This window comes from Syngnathoides biaculeatus, chromosome 23, assembly GCF_019802595.1.
Source record: "Syngnathoides biaculeatus isolate LvHL_M chromosome 23, ASM1980259v1, whole genome shotgun sequence".
Lineage (NCBI taxonomy): Eukaryota > Metazoa > Chordata > Actinopteri > Syngnathiformes > Syngnathidae > Syngnathoides > Syngnathoides biaculeatus.
In genome coordinates, this window is record NC_084662.1 from 18,181,331 (window position 1) to 18,202,621 (window position 21,291).

General features: G+C 41.3%; 2 protein-coding genes across 8 annotated transcripts in view; one reads left to right on the forward strand and one right to left on the reverse strand.

Moving 5' to 3' along the window:
* The window catches only part of LOC133496355 (dystrobrevin beta-like), a 34,408-nt gene extending 17,864 nt beyond the window's left edge, over nucleotides 1-16,544 (forward strand). For 2 of the 7 annotated variants that reach the window (XM_061811813.1, XM_061811814.1), the window contains 13 exons: nucleotides 77-243; nucleotides 1,790-1,914; nucleotides 4,247-4,318; nucleotides 4,891-4,971; nucleotides 5,496-5,583; nucleotides 5,691-5,770; nucleotides 6,723-6,836; nucleotides 7,721-7,817; nucleotides 8,793-8,940; nucleotides 9,605-9,694; nucleotides 11,317-11,364; nucleotides 12,607-12,640; nucleotides 14,510-16,544. In XM_061811813.1, coding sequence (XP_061667797.1) covers nucleotides 77-243; nucleotides 1,790-1,914; nucleotides 4,247-4,318; nucleotides 4,891-4,971; nucleotides 5,496-5,583; nucleotides 5,691-5,770; nucleotides 6,723-6,836; nucleotides 7,721-7,817; nucleotides 8,793-8,940; nucleotides 9,605-9,694; nucleotides 11,317-11,364; nucleotides 12,607-12,614 — 1,118 coding nt within the window. In that variant the 3' untranslated portion in view covers nucleotides 12,615-12,640; nucleotides 14,510-16,544. The remainder of the gene's footprint in view (nucleotides 1-76; nucleotides 244-1,789; nucleotides 1,915-4,246; nucleotides 4,319-4,890; nucleotides 4,972-5,495; nucleotides 5,584-5,690; nucleotides 5,771-6,722; nucleotides 6,837-7,720; nucleotides 7,818-8,792; nucleotides 8,941-9,604; nucleotides 9,695-11,316; nucleotides 11,365-12,606; nucleotides 12,641-14,509) is intronic. The other 5 variants (XM_061811818.1, XM_061811817.1, XM_061811815.1 and 2 more) reach the window with 5 other exon arrangements.
* A 1,853-nt stretch (nucleotides 16,545-18,397) lies between these two features.
* Nucleotides 18,398-21,048, reverse strand: LOC133496354 (heat shock 70 kDa protein 1). The gene is made up of 2 exons (XM_061811812.1): nucleotides 20,886-21,048; nucleotides 18,398-20,449 (listed from the first exon to the last, which is right to left on the reverse strand). The coding sequence occupies exon 2, from the start codon at nucleotides 20,418-20,420 to the stop codon at nucleotides 18,489-18,491; it is 1,932 nt and encodes a 643-aa protein (XP_061667796.1). The 5' UTR covers nucleotides 20,421-20,449; nucleotides 20,886-21,048; the 3' UTR covers nucleotides 18,398-18,488.
* Between the last annotated feature and the right edge of the window lie 243 nt (nucleotides 21,049-21,291).

Here is a 21,291-nt window from a genome sequence, read left to right on the forward strand (position 1 = left end):
TGAAATTGATTGTGTTTTAAGCAGTTTTTGTGTTTTTCTTAGCTTTTACCATTCTTTCTTCTTTTTTTCCTCCCAGTCCATCATCCCATCTCATGTTCCTACTGTCGTAGTGACGGTATGACAGGCTTCCGTTATCGCTGTCTCCGTTGCAGAGGATACCAGCTCTGCCAGAATTGCTTCTGGCACGGCAATGCCAACGGGTCTCATAGCAGCCAGCATCAGATGAAGGAGCACTCATCCTGGGTGAGTCACGACGGTTGAAGGAGCAAAGGTTGTTTCTTATAGTGTACAAATTAACCGTAATAAAATGCTGTTATTGTTTGAAATTACATATTATATTTTTTATACTTATATATTATATTATATTTATATATTTTCTACAGTTACAGTTATAGATATAGTTAGTTAGCATTACTGAGAGTAGTAGTTTTTTTTTGTGAGGAGTCGGGGGGGCTTCTCTCATCCGGTGAGCTGCAACACCGAACAAACTGAGGAAGAAAGACGTCATTAACCATAGAAGAAATCAAGAACAAAAAAAAGGAAGTGAATATAAGAGCTACGAAGTAAAAGAATGTTAGACGGCTGTTGCAGACCTATGGTGCTACAAAGCACAATGGAAAGCAGCCCAGATGACTGCAATATTTATTTCTAATTTAAAGGAGGTTATGGCAGAAGTACAGCACTTTATCACTTTTTTTATAAGACTCCAGATGCATCCATCCATCCATCCCAAATAAATTCAATAAGAGAACTTAGGGTCCTATATGCAGAGAATGCAGGGGAAAAGTCACCGTAAAGGAGTACAACGTTTACTTTTTTCATTTTCCTGATAATCACTCAAAATTGTTCACTTAGCTTGTCTTGAACAATTTTGGTAAGGATTGGACAAGTTTGATGTTAAATATAGTCATAGTTATTAAAAGTAAATTTTGTGGAGCCTTGCATGAATGAACATTAATTATAGTTGTTTAGTAATTTAGTCGAATTATGCTGTGCTGTGTGTGTGGACAAACCTTTTCACAAGATAGAATATTAATTTTTAATGTTTTGTTATTATGCATGATACTATGGAAGATTTGGATCAGAAGTTGCATTAAAGCCTTTTCAAAAAAGTTCAATATGAGCACTCACTATTTGGCATCTTTGCGCATCCCCTCCAGTCCTTTAGGTGGTGGTATTATGCCTTTCCGGCCTACCTTGGACGCTATTAGTACAGATAAATGCATTTTTAAAATCCAGCATTTTTACATAATTAAGACTTCTTCCTTAACCCAATGCTTTACACTGTTTTGGAACATAGATTTTCTAATTTTTCTTCTGAACAAAAAAAAATAATGTAAACACTTAGGACCAAAAACACATTGTATGGCAGCGATGTTAATGTTATGGATGGTGCACATCGTTTTCAGTCGTATAATATACCACTAGTGTAAAGATTGAGGAGTCACTGACAAATATGCACTATTGTTTTTCCTCTACACATAAATTGCAGATATACACTGTATAATGTATACTCAGCGATTGGCTGGCAACCACTTCAGGGTGTACCCAGCCTCGTGCCTGATAATAGCTGACATAGGCCCCATCACTCCCGTGACCCTTGTGAGGATAAGCAGCTCATAAAATGGATGGATGGGTGAATATTGTATACTGTAGGCCTATTTGTTATTCACATAGTGCTGTATAATTTAGAAACCGTGATGGTTATCTTTTTAAAATTGACGTAAAGGTGAAACGGGATCTTCCGCGGACAAACCCTTCATAGCACTGTTGGTTTGTTTTTATGTAGAGGTCACCTGCAACAAAACTTGGTCGAGCCCTGGGCAGAACTCTGGGTTGTGTATCGTCCAGGGAACCCTCCCACCCAGTTTACCCAGAAGAACCTGAGAGGACCCTAAATCTCGCTAACATAGTGTAAGACTCACACACACCATTTCATAATCATGAGTTGAACATACATCCCAATAAGTCTCTTTCAGCGTATGTCAAACTGGGTCGTTTATATGAATCGTATTGATCCGGTGACTTTTTCCTCTGAAAGGGGTGCATTGCTATCGTCATGGGCTGTTTCATACAACGGCATCTGTATCCATTCCACACGTCCACCATCCACAGACAGATGTAATCTCTGAATATTACTGCCCAGCTGACTAATATGTGAGAGCATAGGCCTGAAGTTCTGTCTGTGTGCTTGGGACCTGCTTTAGATAGATGTGTATTTTTGCGTGCTGCGGGTCATGGGTCGCGTCATCCATCCGCAAAGTTGCAGAAGTCTCATTCAATGACCTCCAAGTGGTCGCCATATTGGCTTCATTTACTCTCCGTGACGTCACCCCGGACATTAGCCATTGAAAACACGCTGTGGCCCCTACTGTAGGACCCGCCGCTTTAGACACGGAAGCTCTTTTCGAAGAAAACATCTCACAACCAAGTCAAGTGTCCAGGGCAACATTACTCTATTGTTTCGAGCCATATTTAGACAACATGCGGATCACGGCCAAACCTCCTCACTGCCCTATCCACCTCCACGCGGCGGTGAAAAACGCCCACTTCCGCGGCGGACATGAGCAGTCACGGTGACGAGCCACCCCGGCCGGCAAGGCCGGTAGAGATCCATAAGGCCTGCGGAGGCTGTCCTTCAGCGGCTGCTGCATGGAAGCCTTCCGATGCGCACATTGACACATTTAGCAACCCAGATTTATGGATTACGCCGCCCCCCCAACTATTGTTTTTTTAGTAGCTGTATAAACACCCACCTATCATTTGGAACCCACAAAACTTTTCCTTTGCACCGTGCAATCCATTTTTCACAACGAACCAGGTCTCTTGCAAATTTATGAAGGGTAAATCCATCCTCCTGAGTGTTTGAGCAATGTCCAGCAATACAACGAGTCGGCATTTTGGCTAACACGAAAGAACAACGAGCTACCTTCCCGGAGGTGAAACTAATAGAAACAAACGAGTCCACTTAAGGGCGGTCCTGCCATGTACGTCACTTCCTGCTTCTTCTCGAAAACAAATCCCTGAGAGGATTTTCATGGCGGGAGTTACAAAAAGCTGTATACGTCAAAATCATGTTTTGTCGTGGGGAAAAAAACGCATGGGTCCATGTCAGCTGAGGTTTTTTTCATTAATAACATACTAAAAATCATGCATTTCATGACAGTGGCTCTTTAAAATTCAGGACATCAAAATTTACTTGAGTGGTGTAAATGTTTTTTGCATAAAGACAATTTTTTACTCTTATCGTACTTCCAGATTACTTAATTTATTTTAAAATCTAAATAATTCTGTGTGGAGGCCAAGATAATCCCTCTTGACCTGCCAACATTTTGTTTTGGTGAGGGGGGTGAGAGAGATATTAATAATTACTTATTTATTTTTTGACAGATGTAATATTCCTTCAGAATGTGTTGCTTTAAACTGAATATAGCTGCCTAGAGAAGGTCCTTTTAGATGTAGCCCAACCCACATCATCAGCCAATCCCACACAGTTGGGAGATTTCATAACACTCAATAATCAGCCACATTCATATGGGCAATGGAATCTGTCTCAGTATGATACTGATACAACGGGCATTATTGCATTATTACAGTATACCCACTCTGGAAGCACAAAATATTATTGCAAAAGTGACACTTCAGTCTGCCTGTCAGTTGTCAATTTTCTGAAAAAGAGGTTACTTTTCATTGACAGATGTAAATTATTTCTCACAGTTAAACTCTCATCAACTTTTGTGTTATTTATTACCTGGATCGTTACATGTTCACAGAACATGCGGGTAGCTTTAGGGAAACAAATTCAACCAACCCTTTAGTTGGCTCCGCCCCCTGTGGCTGCATTCACAGTGTTTGATTTTCCGAACATCAGCAGATGGGTTCATTGCATGCCTCCCAGCATTGAGATTTTATTTAGGCCAGCACAGGGCCACTGTACTTTGCTGTGAGTATGCACATAGCAAGGCAGCATCAGGTCATGTTCTTTCTCAATCTTCATCTTTTACAGGGTTTCACTTTAGTTGCTCGTCTTTCTTTTTGTACCTCTTGTGATCTTTGCTCTGTCTGTGTTTGCTCTGACTGGAAGGATTGCATGAGTACACTGAAGCGTGTGAAAGTGTAAGAATGTGAGCTTCAAATGTGTGATTACTGGCTCGGGCTCTGTACTTAATGAGTTGATGATATTAATTTTTGTCTGTGTTTGCATAATTCCTGCAAGTCGTCATAGTGTTTGTTAATGTATCTGCAGCCCTTCTCAACCTATTGCGAGCCCAAGTCCAGCCATGCTGTTGTCTTCATCAGCACCAGAGTCCATCAAGAGGTAAAGTTTAACTACGAAAATCAGTGTAGCATTGGCAGAAGCTGCATGATTCTACATTTTGTTTTATATTTCTTAACACAATAATGGGCTTTAATCGATTTGATCTGAACACTTGGAAAAATCAGCGCATTATACTTATTCTTGCTCTCACGTTTTTTGTCCTTTGTGACTGTGATATGTCAAATCAATCAATTCAATGCACCTCTACTGTATGTTTCTCATCAGTGTGAATTACTAACATGCTGAGGGAAAAAAAGACTCAATCATTATCAGAAGCCAAAGACATTTATCTATATGAGTGCTCTAAAGCCTCCACTTTTCTGGGAAGACTTTGGACAGGGTTTTGGGGCGTGTGGCTCTTTCTTCAACCCTTAAACTTTGATGGGATTTTATCAAGTTGTTCCACACTTAACTCATCTAATCATGGACCTTCCTTTGTGCACTGGGGATCAGTCATGCTGGAACAGAAAACGGCCTTTTTCAAAGGGTTCCACCACAGTAGTGAGCTGTCCCGAGACTTTTGTCCATGTAGTGTATGTGGTATTTACGTTGCTGCGTGTAACTTTTGTCAGCAGTTTGGCAGCAGCTCAGCGCATGAATGAGGAACACGCTTTGATCGCCGCTTATGTGAATCGCCTTCAGCGCAGTCCACGGTGAGAGGCTGCAGGGATCCAGTTATTGAATAGAAAATGTATCATTATAGCTAATCATTATTTTATTAGCAAAGGCAAACAAGAACCAATGATAGCTTGTCAGTCAAAAAGTCAAGAAGTAACTGGATGCAATTTGTTGGCAGTGTTGTTTTGCTTTAAACTGCGACAACAATCAGCCTTTTGGTAAAGTGTCTGTGGGTCATGTGTTAGTTTGAGTCATCTTCCACTTAAAATAGTAGTAGGAAACAATATTTCTATCCACATGATTTTCCCCTAGAGTTGTCAAGTATTGTTTTACTTTTAAGCCTCTGTGCCAAAAACAAATTGGCAGCAGTATACATTATGTACTGTACCTTTGTTAACCAAAATGGACGAAGTGGATTAATATGCTTGAACTGTACTTGTATGTTTCTTATCATGTTTGTCTTAAATGTTTCAAGAATTAACAATGACTAACAAGGTTGCCTGCATTTTGTAAAGTTGTATTAAAAATGATCTAAATGTATATTTATTCTCTGTATTAGCAGCATACCGATTCACAGCAGGCAAGATGAGGAACACCAGCTCATCGCCCGCTACACTTCTCGACTGGCAGAAACCGAAAGCTCCGGGGTGAGATCATATTCATCAATCTCATATTCATAAGCTTTACTCATACACGTCATGGAGGGAATGCATAAAGTTAAGTGATGTCGTTTTCAATCTTGTGTTGTGTTTAGGTGATACCCACTCGAAGCATTAACTTTGATGTAAACAAACAGAAGAGGGAGCTCATCGCTCAGCTGGAATCCAAAAACAGGTAGAAAAGTGTTAATTTAAGTTTTTGTGTAGAAAATTTAGCTTTTAAGTATTTATGTCTGTATCATTTTTAGTTTTGGAAAACTATTTCTTTAGTTATTACAGAGGAACCATGGGGAGAGCATGCAAACTCCACACAGGTGGGGCCGGGATTTGAAGCCCGGTCCTCAGAACTGTGAGGCCAATGTTATAACCAGTTGTTCAAGCATGCTGCCCAGAAATAAGTCCACCTTTAAAAAATTTTTGCAACCCATGAAGTGATGAGGTCTGTACAAATGTATTTACTTTCACGTTTGCTTAGTAACATTGATTTGCGTAAGTAACTGATCTTTAACTTTATTGCTTATTTTGGTCCAGGCGGCACAGTGGTGGCTGATAAGCCTATCTGCCTCACAGTTTGACCTAGGTTCAAACTCGGCCTTGCCTGGATGTTCTCCCTATCCCTATTTTTTTTTCTTCTGTTTCCGCCCACATCCCAAAACATGCTTGGTAGATCAATTGAAGAATTTAAATTACCCATCTGAGTGCAAATGATGTTTGGCCGGCGATTGGGTGGGCACCAGTTCAGCATGTACCCCGCCTCTTGCCCGGAGTCAGCTGAGATAGGGGCCACCACGGCCGCGATCTTAGTCAAGAGGAGTGGTACAGAAAATGGATGCATGAATGTTGGACTGCGCAGTCCACACTTTGTTTTTTCTCAGTATGTTCCATTTCTATCATCACACTTATTGCCCTAAGGGCTCTGTGGTGGTGTCTCACAGACACACACAAAGAAACACACAAAAGTTCTTAACTTTGGAAGTTCAAATGAACTGCATTTATTTTTATTCTTTAAGTACTACTTCACATGTTTTTTGGACTGTATGCTACGGTTGTTGTTGGACAGTCCCCCCTGCCTGGTCAGTCATGTTCAGCGTGCCCGACATTGACCACTGTGTTGTTTCATTACCCAGAGAGATTCTGGCAGAGATCAAGCGTCTCCGTTCAGAACACGATGCTGTGTGCCAACCCAGTCCAGAGAAGGGCAGCACCAACCCAACTCTCCTGGCTGAGCTTCGCCTCCTCAGGTGAACCCACAATACTGGACCTACTCTGAAATACATTACACAATGTTTCATGTGTGGGTATATTATCACTTTCGTAAGAGCTGCAAGCGTTTCCACAAATATGAACCTGACATTTAAGTCAGCCCATTATGCCAATGCATTGTCATCTGTCCTCAACATTGAGTGTCACAGTGTCTCACTGAGCCAGAAATGTGCTGTGAGGCTTTGCAGCACAGAGTAGGAGGCTTTATAGCAGATGGCAAAGACAGATGGATGTTTGGAAAACCCAATACAAAAAAAAATTCAAAATCATCCAGCCTGTTTATGCTTTTCAGTAACAAGAAACCTAAAAGGAGGGATTTGTTCAGTAAAACCATGTTTTTGAATAGTTTTGATACATTGATATATATATATAGATATATATATATTTTTTTTTAACTTCCAGTCCGTTCTGCATTTCAGTAGGATTCACCCTTTCAAAAGATGTTTAGTTTCACACATTGCAGCCTTAAAATCTACTTCAGCAAGCATCAGTTATTGATCCAGGTCACTTATTAATGGCTAATACCTTAATGATTGATTTAAGATTCATCTGAACAGTTGGATAACTGTTTTGATATTATGCAATAATCATTATTCCAGTTACACTTCATTATGTATAGTACATGTAGTTATAGTCGAGTTGAACTGTACTGGATCATATTAATAGTGGTTTCTAATCTTCCGGACCCCTTAGGTAGCCATCCACAGAAATGAAAATAGATACTCTGTAGTGGCAACACCTCTTACTGTCATACTAACAACTGAAAGTTTGTCATTTTGAATGTTTCTAAAATAGGACTTAATAAATGCACTTTTCTTCACTGCCACTAAAGTGACAGATATAAGTATTTGTTGTGTCGCAGGCAGAGGAAAGATGAGTTGGAGCAGAGGATGTCGGCTCTGCAAGAGAGCAGGAGAGAATTGATGGTCCAGCTGGAGGGACTGATGAAGCTGCTCAAGGTTACACACACTGCTTTGAACTATGGCCTGCATGTAGCATGGCATTTGGTCACATACACATGCATTGCACACACACCCTGTCCAAATCCTCCCACTTTCCACAGCTCTCTTCTGTGTTCCACCCCATCAGTTCTTGCCATAACTCACCTCCAGAGACGGGTAGTAACGTGGTGAATTTACTCAAGAAACATTTTTGCTTAACTGTACTTATCTGAGTGCTTCAAATGCACCATACCTTTTACTTCTACTTGAATATTTATATGAAGGATCGATACTTTGCTCTATTACAATGATTGGCATGCTACTTACTACTTTTATTTATCGATTCTTGGGTGTGCACGTCAATTTTTAGACTCAATCTTTAACTGACGCATAGGGCCCCTATTGCGCCAAATAAATGGGATCACTAATGTCATTTGACTCCAATTCACCAATTGGACAGGTGGGAACAGCCATCCGAGTAGGTTTACTTTACAGACTCCAAAAAGCAACATCTCTATTGTTGTCTTGGCAGCAGATATTTTTACTTATATTCTTACTCAAGTAAATATTTGCATGACTACTTTTCACTTTTCCTTGTCACATTATTGTAAAGTAACAGTACTTTGACTTGAGTGCAATATTTAGCTACTCTACCCACCTCTGCTCACGTCATTCCTTCCTTCCTCTGGTTTCTCCTTAATGCTCTTACCTGTCCTATCATAGCTTGTGTCTTACCTTTCTTTCCTTGGTTTCTCCATTTGTCTCCTGCTACCCCTGTGCTCTGACCCTGTAGGATGAGGAACAGCGACAGGCAGTAAGTTTAACCCCCATTCTGATCAACCAAATCATTTGGGTTAAAAAAAAAAAAAAGGATGCAAAGGTATCTCAAAATAAGTCTATTTTGGAGCAATATATTTTTTTCCAATTATTATTAGTATTTTTTTGTGGGGGTCCTCAACCACATTGATTCATTAGTACAAATCTTTCTTTTAGGCGCAGGCCGCTGGATCCTCTCATGCTTTTCCTTCCCGGCCGAACCCTTCGCCTGGTCGCTCAGTTGGTACGGCGTCTCCGCAGATGTATTCGCCCCAAGACTCCCTTGCCGGTGTGGGGGGGAATGTACAAGAAGCTTTTGCCCAAGGTAATATTTTTAATTGTACAGTACTCACCACTCAGTTTAATTAAATTATTAAGTATTACTATTAAGTATTAACTATTCTTGGATTTCATCAGAATTTCTGATTAGAGGGAGGATGTTGTATCAGCCATTATTCAGTTTGTCTGAATGGATTGATAAATTACGTGCGTGACTCTATTACTGTCTGATACGGTATCGCCCCATGGGGTCAAGGACCATAGAGACAAATTCTATACAATTGAGGATCACCGTTAGTACTGGTATAGTCAGCAAAATATGCATCTCAAAAGAAAATGCGGTTCCCATCACCTGAGCATTCAACAGCACACATTCAGTGCATCTTTTGAAAAGACTGCAACAGTTGGATAACCATTGGATGTCTTATTCCTTTATTAATTTCTGTAACGCTTATCCTCATTTGGGTTGTGGACGTGTTTGGAGGCTGTTCAAGCTAACTGTGGAAAAAAGTGGCCAAAATTCCTCAGCAGACTCCTTTATGGGTAAACATAATGTAAATGCATCTTAAGATGCCCTTAAACGCTTTATGTAAATCCAATAAAAGGGCTATGAAGTCATTCTAAAGATCAAAGTGATTTGTTTCGAGTGACACTTTCAGAGAGAGGTGTTATTATTCACTGTTGTTTTTTTTGTTGTTGAATGTTCTCAGGGCCTAGGAGAAACTTGAGGAATGACCTTCTAGTTGCAGCTGACTCCATTACCAATACTGTGTCCTCACTGGTCAAAGAGCTTCATTCTGGTATCCACACTTTGCCCCTCTTTCTGAACTAAAAATTTAAAATGATTAGACTATAAGAAGAAGAATCGCCTTTATTGTCATTAAAATTCATAGATGCACATGAAATGTGTTCTATGCATTTTACCCATCACAGTGAAAACACACACACACACACACACTGGAGAAGGGGGCAGCTTAGACACTCATGAGTATTAGTGTCTTGGTCAAGGACATTGCAGCTGTGAGTCCGGGAAATGTTGATGGATGGTCCGGTCAGAGTCTTGAATCAAGGTTCCCCACAGTGGCAGGTGATGTATTACCCATTGGGCCACGGCTCCCCAATCGCAAGATTACTTCCCTTGGTCTCCTGCTCTCAAATCCAACATTATCCAGATTTATTTTTTTTTTTTTTTTTTACATAATAATTAGGATCACGTGGTGGAAGTGTGCTAAGTCTACATCCAATGTGGGTTTTGCATACTCTCTACATTAGTGGTTCTTAGACACCAAATACCACCTAAAAAAATTCATTGGAGTCCAAGTATCAGTATAATGACCAACATTGAAATAGTAGCGTACAAGGCCCAAGTCTTCATCATAAGGTTTTATTCCTAAAAAGTATATATATCATGAGTCACTGAAACATTGTGGTTTTAACATTAATACAGTACTTTTATATAGGAAAATGTAAATAGATGTACTTAATTAAACAACTAATGTATTTCCAAAGAAAGTTAGCAACAAAAATTTACATAAATCTATATTTTTAAACCCAAAATTTACGATTTCATTATTTTCATACAGCGATTCCTTCATGTACCACTAGAGGCTCCTGCATACCTCAAGAAGTACTTCCACCACACTGAGAATCAGCCAGTGTGCAACCATTCGTATCTGTTAATAAAATAGTTCTCCTAACCCTCGCAGGTAAAAAAAAAAAAAAAGTTAGAATTTATCATATTCATTGTTCAAACTACAAATGCCACATAGGTATGATTCTACAACAGTTTTATATAATTTGTAAGTCATCTTAATACATTGCCCTTCAGGATAAATGGTTTACATTCTTTTTGAAAAAAATGCACTTGTGTGCGTGTGTTTGTGTGTGTGCGCACATTCCAGGGAAACTCCCAACAACTAAGACTAACTTTTGCTCCTCCTTGACATACAAAGCTTGTCTCTTAGTCAAGATGTATCACTTCAACGTATTCTCTTGGACCAACTACTGTACTACTTTCCTATGATCAGAAAGTATGCAAAAAACATTAAGTGGGGAATTTCTCTACAAATTTTCAGGTATATGTTCCACGGGGGGAAAAAAATAGGTGAATATGTGATTAGTTAGCTGCAAATACGTGGGGGTTACAATAGAGTGCAAACCTGAGTCAAGGTGGAATTCTTAAAGGTGCGTTCATGGAGATAAATAGTGTAATACGATACATGCAGTTTAGAGGAATTGAGTAGTCTCTGGAATCAGCTGTATGTTTCCGACCATAATGAAGGCAATTGATAGCAGGAGAGAATTTTAATTGTGAAGCCACAACAATACAGGAATCTCTGGTGCAACATCACATATTGTCGCCAAAATATAACGTACATATAACATATTCACATGCCTAAATCTGACACTTTTTTCTGAGCAGATGATGGTCGTGAGGAAGAGGAGAGATTGCTGAACGGGAAGGACAGAGGTAATCTGGAGTGTTGTTTCTATTTTCTGACACATTTTCTAGTATTGATTAAAATTGTCATAGTGTTTGTACAGTGGAACCTTGGAGTTCGAACATCGAGGTGGTTGTACAAATTGGAGTTCGACCCAAAAATCTGCGTTAAAAATGGCCTCAGTTTTCGACCCAATTTTCGGTGTCCAAACACCCTGGCAAAGCTGAACCCATGATGACCGGTTTGCTTTAAATGTATGCTTTTCTTTGTTTAAGTGGAGGGTGAGCTTGTTTTTACATAAATAGGAATTCAAATATGAATGTAAAATTTGGAGGTTGAGAACAGATTAAAATCTTTTACATGCTTTCCTCTGGGAAAAAATGTTTCGGAGGTCGAACAAATCAGACATTGAACACGTGACAAGAACAAATTATGTTCAAACTCTGAGGTTCCACCTCATTACCAAACATGAGTCCGGAGAAAAACGTGCCAGACCCACGAGCAGTAAAAATCTGCAGTAGAGGCAGACCACATTTTAAAAGTAATAATAATAATAATAATAAGTACACTCATAGAGTTTGATTAAATGGGAGACTGTTGTATAACATCACTCTGAGGAAATAAAAACTCTCGCTCACATCAATCTCCAAATAAGAAGTAAAGTGAGTTTTCTCTTTGTGTGTGTGTCGCTCCCAGTTAAGGTTTATGGGAATTAGCATCTGTGTTAAGTAAATGTAAATTTTCAAACAACTTAATCACACACGGTGGAGCGATTCATACAAAACTATGATATTTGACTCCACTTGAAAAATGACGTATTTCTCCTCTTGTATAAGTTGTATTTTTCTCGTCTTTACACCTGTTTTCTCCTTACATGGCCGTGTGCTTTATTAGCGTGCTTTCTCATTAGCCGGCTTTCTTTATGTGTCGGCAGCCCGCAGACCATTTCCTGCGGTGCCCACGGGCTCGGTCTCAACACTCATTAGGATCCTAACCTGTGCCGTTAACCTGATAACCTTTTAATACGCAGGCAAGAGGTCCAGCGTTGTATCGTCAAAGGAGTTTGATCGTAATATGTAGAGGAAATAATCCTGTAAGTCTTTTCTCACGAGTGAGTCAAGATGTGACCATGCTCGTGCATCGATTTTTACAACTCATGTGGTTCTAAGATTTTTTGGGGTAGTAACATGTTTTACACTAATACTGCTTTGTTTGCTGACTCTTTTTTTTTCTGCCTGCTGATTTCTCATGAAACATTCTTTTCCATCCAGCAGGTTAAATTTCATCGCAGGACAAATAAAAGCAGTGAGTATCATCTTTGTTTTTCAGGCGTCTAATGAAGCATAACAAATAATTTGGATGTTAATACATTTACTGTGCAAGAGATAAACATACTACTTTTCCATCCAAAGTAAAAGTGTTCACATCTGTATGTCTTTATTAAAGCAAGAATTATATTTTATTAGATTTTTTTTTTGTCTCAGTAATTATGATGGAATAAATGAAAAAAGATAATCCCAATCCAAGTAATGCATTGTAATTGTAGCAATACTCCTAAAGTTTAGATTAAAGTTATTTCATTAAAAATATATATAGTGTGTTTTAAAATTATACTTGTTTCGAGTTGAATCATCACTAATGCCAAATAATACATAAATGTTTCACTCACAATATATCCATTTCACATTATTTTATTTTTTGAAACCTGAAACTTTTTTGAAGGCAGGCATTTAGAGTTATAGACAGCCTATATCATGCTAACATACTTAAGATGGAACACCTCTACAGTAAGTGATTTCTTGTTTAGACAAACGTTTCCATTGGGGAAAAACGTGAATCAATTGTGTGGTCAAGACGTCGCTATCCCTCAATGTTTAAATTTTACACACAACCCCCAAAGTTGGCTCTCATGCTGTGTGTGCCCACTGAATGCGTTGAAAACCACGCCCTGCTCAACTGTCAACTTTCTTTCAAATACCACTGGAAAAATAAATGCTACTTCGTCTACCACCTTTCTTATTTGGACATATTATCATGTTTGAAGCGCAAAAGCATCTTAAATCCTCCAGCCATAAGAAAACATCCCGTGGGGTCGTTGTGGGGCTGTGACAATGAGTGGACTCCACAATGGCCACACCATCGTGAAGTACCATTCCACCTACTGACTGTCACGTCAAACTGGCTTGATTTCTGTGCAATTTTAGAGCTGCATTTTTTCACAAACGTCTGATTTGGATGTCTTCGGGGCTATTTAAATTTAGAGGTTTCATTGTAAAAGCTTTTTTTTTTTTAAAGGGGAAATTCCCTGGTTTGCATTAACAATGTATCCAATAGGTCATGTAATATGTACTCTATTTTGACAACGTGATATTAAATCCTCTCTCATTTAATAGTGTTTTGAGAAGATTTTTATCGACAATTACAAATTTTCAGGGGCACTGCCATTTTTGTGAGTCACATGACCTACGTGCGCGGACGTGACGTGACCTCTGGAATGGCGCGGTCCGCGATTGAGCTCTCCACCGACAGCGCGGTCCCAAGCCCGCGGGCACACAGGACGGAGGACGTGCACGTGTGGGTTTCAAGCGGGAGGGGTCAGAAAAGTTACCACAGGGATAACTGGCTTATGGCGGCCAAGTGTTCATAGCGACGTCGCTTCTTGATCCTTCGATGTCGGCTCTTCCTCCACAATGCGGAGGAAAAAGGGGTGAGTGACGCGTGTTATGTGGGGGACAGACACCCCCAAGCCGGCTTGCTGGCTCCAGTACACCCATGAAAGGGTTAGGTTATGTGCAGGTTATGTGTTACGCTGTGTATGGAAGTACTCCTCCGTCTTCCTGATCAACCGATACTGCTATTTCTTCATCAGACAAGGATAAATCTGAGTAATCAGCGCTGGGAGTAAATGGTGTCCCATGTAATCGAGCCTTTATTGCAGCACGGTACATGTCACATCCGCGGACTTAGGTCATGTGACTCGCGAGAAATGGCAGCGCCCCTGAAAATTCGTAATTCTCAAAACACTATTAAATGAGAGAGGATTTAACATCACAATGTCAAAATAGAGTACATATTACATGACCTATTGGATGCATTATTAATGCAAACCAGTGGATTTCCCCTTTAAAGAAAAAAAGTGCATATTTGGAATAACAAAGCTATCACTCTCCTTAGGCAGCATGCTGTTTCGTCACAGCCAAAGAAGAAGATAAAATGGAATGCAAGTGTCAATCAAGGACTCAGAATGCAGGACACCAAACCTCAGTCCACTTTCTGAGGTGTAGCTCTGGATCAGTGTTTGTCTTGTCACTGTCATTTTGCTTTTGTGTTGATGTAATCGAGCATAGCCAAACATAGCGTCGCTAAACAAGGAACTTGAAGCCTACTGATTTGTACCTAAGTGCGTGCATGCGTTAGCTTTTTTTTGGTGGGTGGGTGGGGGCACAAGAGGGCCAAGTAAGTGAGAAAGGGGTTTGTGAATAGGAGGCAGATGCGATTGGGGAGCTTTAATTCTCAGGATGGAGAGACGAAATGTAGTTCTGGGTGGGAGAAGAACAAGTAGGTCAACTGTTTAAAAAAAAATGAGGAGAAAGGGCTGAGTTTCAGCACTGTGTGCTTTGCATTTATTTATTTATGCTTTAATTTTTAACCAGTTAATCGGTTGTTGTGAGAGTCTATATATGTATATAAGAGTTGTCTGGCCCTGCTGAGACAAAAATCTTGAATAGGATGTTTGATGCTATGTTAAGGCGACGTGAATAACTCCACAGGTGCTCCTTCTATAGCAGCTGAGCCTGTCTGTCCTGGTACTGAACTGAGAGATGACAGTGTGGGAGTATGTGTGCATGCAAGGTAAATAGATATTATGAACTATTTTATGCAACAGCAAAGTGAGAGGAGACATGAACCCAAAAATGAAGCATTTAACATTTTACAACCAACAAGGCAATTCTGCTGCCTCAAAGACAAATGATGCATAAGCCAACTTAGATTCCAAGAGAAAAACATGTCCCGGTACAGGGGTACCTCTACTTACGAAATTAATTCGTTACGGAAGTCGTTTTTTTTTTAAGTAGAAGCGCATTTTATATGTAAATAGTATAATCCGTTGAGAGAAAACATACGTACGAATAGAATGTACGTTTCTTGGGGTCCATTGGTGAAGAAAATGAATAAGAAATTTGTACTTCTCGGTGACAGTCATGTGTCCAAAGGAAATGCAAAGCATCATTAGTAAAAATCGAGGTCCCTCCTAGTCAATGGGATACCAGGAAGATGCTACGGTGACAGCCATTGGGAGAGCAGCTCTATTGCGCCACTTGCAAACCAATATAGATGAGGTTTACGTTGGGTGGAATTTGGGGGCTGCGAATCCAGCTGCTATTTTTTTCCTTTCGTATCCTGAATTTCCTTTGTAACTTGACAATATTTTTCTAAGGAGGTGTTTTGTAACCTGAAATTTTCGTTACTAGAGACGTTCTTAAGTAGAGGTACCACTGTATTTGTCATTTTTACATGACAAATCATTTCAGAACCTTATTTTAACTGATACATTCATTCAGTAGAAACCTTAAACACTGCTTGCTGTCCATCTGCCAAATGAACCAAGAAAAACGTTTCTCACCCTCTGCAGCCCAAAAGGACTCCTCACACTTTGCTACTTAACTGCCTTTTCATTTCAAGCTTTCTGAACAATGCAGTAGATTTGTGGGAACGATTATGTCACTGTGGATTTTAAGATACCAAAAGCAACAGCAGTGCTTGACTGCGTGTCGGAACACTGAACCAAAGAACCAAGCTCGTGTGACTTCAGTAATGTAAAGCAACAGTTTTGAACAGCTCTAAGAACATTTGACAGACTGATCATTTACAGCTATTGCTTCCATGTTTCTATACGGATGGGAATACTCCACAGTTCCCTCCTCACGGCACCCATTTTCTCATGTCTTTGCATACACCATAATTAGAATCTATGATTGTCCTCCTCCATGGCCCAGATCTATAACTCACCAGAATAGCTGTAACACCTGAAATAGAGCAGGATCGTCACGATTATCTTTCACGTGTGTCCTTTGCTGCAACATATGTAAATGATCCGTGTAAGAGGTGCTTAGCAACACCGACAGAGTGGACACATCCTTACTTGAAACTGTAAAAAACGTCCGTGCTCAGCGTGTGAGTGGTGTGTGACATGCAATAAATTCTATTTATCACCAAACTGGATCTTGTCTGTTCTGTCTCAGCGCGTACAAGTGGGACCAAAAAAATTACTTTATAAGACTGTTTAGGGTTATTTACTGTTTTGTTTTGTTTTTTTTCAATAGAAGCTTACCTCAAATGTTTAAATGCTATAGAGTATATTGAATATCATCAGAACATGAAAGTTGAGATTGCTTGTAGATTGTTTCATAGATGTCACATTGATTTGACTTCAGTTGTTTTGGGAGTGAAATGTATTTAAATGTACCTTACTTTGCACCTTTCTCCTTGATTTAGTGTCCTAATTATCATGGATGAGCTGTTCTCACTTTTCCCATGAGCTCGCGGCAGAGGTCATGACAGTGTGTGACAGAGACGCAAGGGTAGGGCATTTAAACCAAACGCTGAACCCAAGTCAATGTTGCCATCTGTTGTCTGTGACATCCCATGAATAACCCGTCACCACCTTTGAACTCAGTCTAGGTGTGATCCTGGACGTGCCATCTAACGGGTTTTTACGTCTCAGGGGTCAAACAAATTAAGCTTCCCTTTCTATAAATATCAGCAAATCAGTTGCAAAGTATCAAAACACAATTTTTGACTGATGTCAGTTGTTGAATCTGTTCCATTTTAATGACATATGAATGAGAATATTCTCATGTGCCTTAGATTTACCCAGTATACAATTTTAATTTTGTATGACAACAAAGGGAGTCTTGCACAATCGAATGAAATTTAAAAATGTGTGTAAAATGCATTTGTGACAATTCACAATATATTAATTGCATGCTTAATGTGGTTTCATAGAAAAAATGAGTGTACAGTAATTGCATATGTTTTCTCTGATCATTTTCAATTAACCCTGCCATCCATGTTTTGGGGGTGAAAGGAAACCAGAGTCCCTGTGGAAAACGCTCACAAGCACAGGGAGACTCCACAAAGGCAAGGCTGGAATTGAACCTAGGTCCTCAGAACAGTGAGCCAGACACTCTAACCAGTCAACCACCATGCCAAATAATGATGACATCCTTAGATTTTTAACCCATTGGGTGTACCCTGCCTCTTTCCTGAATTCAGCTGAGATAGGCACAAAGACATTTGCAATATTTTTTTTGTTTGTTTTAAACAAAGGCATTTAAAAAAAAAACATAAAAACTAATATCGATTTACAACTTTGGTAGAGATTTTATTCAGTAAGAATCCTTAAGTAGATTTCCTAAAATCACGTGGCAGGATGAATATGGCAACTCTTGTATAAGAAAATGTATTCTGTGTGCTGCAGCTCACGAAGAAAATTGAGCAATAATTTTATTACCTGGAAAGACAGTGATGGATAGTTTTGTAATGCTACAAGATATGTACTTTATGCTTTCACAAGTGAAATTCACTGCTCCTATTGTGTCCCCAATGAGAGTGCTCTAACCACTGAGCTCCGGGGCCTCCTATGAGAATGCTGAATGAATACAATTAAAATAGACGATTGAAATATTAAAGTCTCTAAAGCGTTTGGATTAAATCATTTTTATAATTCACAAATCATTAATAATTTGTGGAGGAAATGTGACAGTATCACCCACCTGCCCAGGTGGATTCTTAAAGACTGGATGGTGGGGCATTTTGTTTTTCGACCCATCACTAAAGCTGGCAAGTGAACAGGTGAGCTCAATTTTTAGGTGATGTGCTTAGCAGAAGACAGAATTATTTGATATTGTGTGTACAATTAATTCATCTAGCCATCTAACTGTTCTTGAAAAATTAAAAAAAACACCATACAGTTAACAAAGAGATATTGTAAGTAGAAAGTTTGATTGCTGGATGGATACGTAGGGACACACACCCACATTTATAGAATTTATTTATCAAATGAATTATGTACATGGCAAGACCGTGGTCGTTTAAAATTTTTAATAATATTTTAGAATCCATCTGAAAGTCCGAGATGCAAGAAATGATCTCAGTCCACCTCTTCGACAGTGGGCCCGTGGGCGCCTGGTTGGGCGCCAGCCCGGGCCTGCGCCCCACAAGTTCCCGCAGGCCCAGCCCCCTGATACAACTTGCTGATGATTGGCTGACACACTCGTTCCAGTTCCTTTTGCTTGTGTTGGAACTCCTCTTTGTCTGCCAACTGGTTGTTCTCCAGCCAGCTGAGGGTCTCCTCACACTTGTCCGTCAGAGTCTTCTTGTCCTCCACGCTCAACTTGGCCGCCAGCTTCTCGTCGTGCACGCTGCTCTTCACATTAAAGGCGAAGGATTCCAGAGCATTCTTGGCAGCGATCCTTTCCCGCTGCAATTCGTCTTCAGCTTTGTACTTTTGGGCATCGTCCACCATCTTCTCGATCTCGTCTTTGCTCAGACGACCTTTGTCGTTGGTGATGGTGATCTTGTTCTCCTTCCCCGTGCTTTTGTCCACCGCAGACACATTCAAGATGCCATTGGCGTCCACGTCGAAGGTGACTTCGATCTGCGGCACGCCCCTTGGAGCCGGGGGGATTCCGCTCAGCTCAAACCTTCCGAGCAGGTTGTTGTCCTTAGTCATGGCTCTCTCGCCCTCCAAGACCTGGATGAGGACGCCAGGCTGGTTGTCGGAGTAGGTGCTGAAGATCTGCGTCTGCTTGGTGGGGATGGTGGTGTTGCGTTTGATGAGCGGCGTCATGACTCCTCCGGCGGTCTCGATGCCCAGCGACAGAGGTGCCACATCCAGCAGCAGCAGGTCCTGGACGTTGCCAGAGGTGTCCCCTGTGAGGATGGCAGCCTGGACGGCGGCACCGTAAGCAACGGCCTCGTCGGGGTTAATGCTCTTGTTCAGCTCCCTGCCGTTGAAGAAGTCCTGCAGGAGCTTCTGGATTCTGGGAATCCGCGTGGAGCCGCCGACCAGGACCACATCCTGGATCTTGCCCTTGTCCATCTTGGCATCCCTCAAGGCTTTCTCAACCGGCTCCAGAGTTCCCCTGAACAGGTCGGAGCACAGCTCCTCAAAGCGAGCTCTGGTGATGGAGGTGTAGAAGTCGACGCCCTCAAAGAGGGAATCGATCTCGATGTTGGCCTGGGAGCTGGAGGACAGCGTCCTCTTGGCCCTCTCACAGGCGGTGCGCAGCCTCCTCAAGGCCCTCTTGTTCTGACTGATGTCCTTCTTGTGCTTCCTCTTGAACTCGGCCACAAAGTGATCCACCATGCGGTTGTCAAAGTCCTCTCCGCCCAAATGCGTGTCTCCGGCGGTGGCCTTGACCTCGAAGATGCCGTCCTCGATGGTCAGGATGGACACATCGAAGGTGCCGCCACCCAGGTCAAAGATGAGGACGTTGCGTTCTCCCGACTTGCCTTTGTCCAGACCGTAGGCGATGGCGGCCGCTGTGGGCTCATTGATGATTCTTAGGATGTTCAGTCCAGCGATGACGCCTGCGTCTTTGGTGGCCTGGCGCTGAGAGTCGTTAAAGTAGGCGGGCACCGTGACCACGGCGCTGGACACCTGCTGACCCAGGTAGGCTTCAGCCGTCTCCTTCATTTTAACCAGCACCATAGAGGAGATCTCCTCTGGGTAAAAGGACTTGTCCTCCCCTTTGTGTTGCACCTGGATTTTGGCCTTGCCTCCGTCGGCGACCACCTTGAAGGGCCAGTGCTTCCTGTCGGCTTGCACCACCGGATCGTCAAACTTCCTTCCGATCAGCCGTTTGGCGTCAAACACGGTGTTGCTGGGGTTCAACGCCACCTGGTTCTTGGCGGCGTCACCGATGAGCCTCTCGGTGTCAGTGAACGCCACATAGCTGGGCGTGGTCCTGTTGCCCTGGTCGTTTGCGATGATCTCCACTTTGCCGTGCTGGAAAACACCCACGCAGGAATACGTGGTGCCCAGATCGATGCCGATGGCGACACCTTTCGCTGAGGCCATTTTCTTTGTTCAGCTGTCAAGATGATTGTCTGTGTGGAAAAAGATATTACAGCAACATGTTAAACATCAGTCTTCCATCCATTTTTTTTTTGTCCTGTTTCTCAATTTCAGGGTCGAAGGTGAGCTGGAGGCAATCACCGCTGCCTTTGAGTGAGAAGTGTAGTACACTCGAGACTAATCAATAATTCATTGGGTGGAGTTGGACATTCTGACATGAACACTTACGGACAATTTAAATCCTTCAGTACACTTACATGCGTGTTTTTGAAATGTGAGAAGACACCTTACAGCCCCCCAAAAATAATCTTAAAAATTCAAACATGCCGAACATCCTCCAACATAAGAAGGCATCCAGTGTGATGCCTTCAAAATATAAGGCAACACGCTTTAAAGTTAATTGGATTGCAAAATTATTAGATAGCGTTCATAAAGTGGGTATTGTATTGAATAAAAGCATCAACTTACACTTCAATGCGTTCTGCGAGTTCTGTGAGGGCTGCGGATGTAAATCTCTTGTGACTCTTCTTCCCTCTCGGTTCTGGTTCTGGTTCTGGTTCTGGTTCTTGTTCTTGTGTCTGCTCCTGGCTCTCAGCTGCTTTTATAGTCTCGAGCTGTCATTCTGGACAATTCCAGACGTTTCTCACTTAAGCGTTGTTAACGACAAAAAAACTTCCTGTTATTATTTCAAAGTAAGACAACTCTGGGAGGATTTCATGACTGGTAAAGCTGACGAAGTGACTGGTCTCTTATTGTGAAAGCAAAATCGGATTACAACACTATCCACTGACGTCAACTTTATCCAGAACACTCTGGAACCACCGAGAAGAAGTGAGAAAAACCAGTCAAGTCTCGACGGGGGTTTAGTGTGTGG

Excerpts from the sequence above, each read along its gene's own strand:
- LOC133496354 (XM_061811812.1), bottom strand. The coding sequence starts at position 20,420 with ATGGCCTCAGCGAAAGGTGTCGCCATCGGCATCGATCTGGGCACCACG.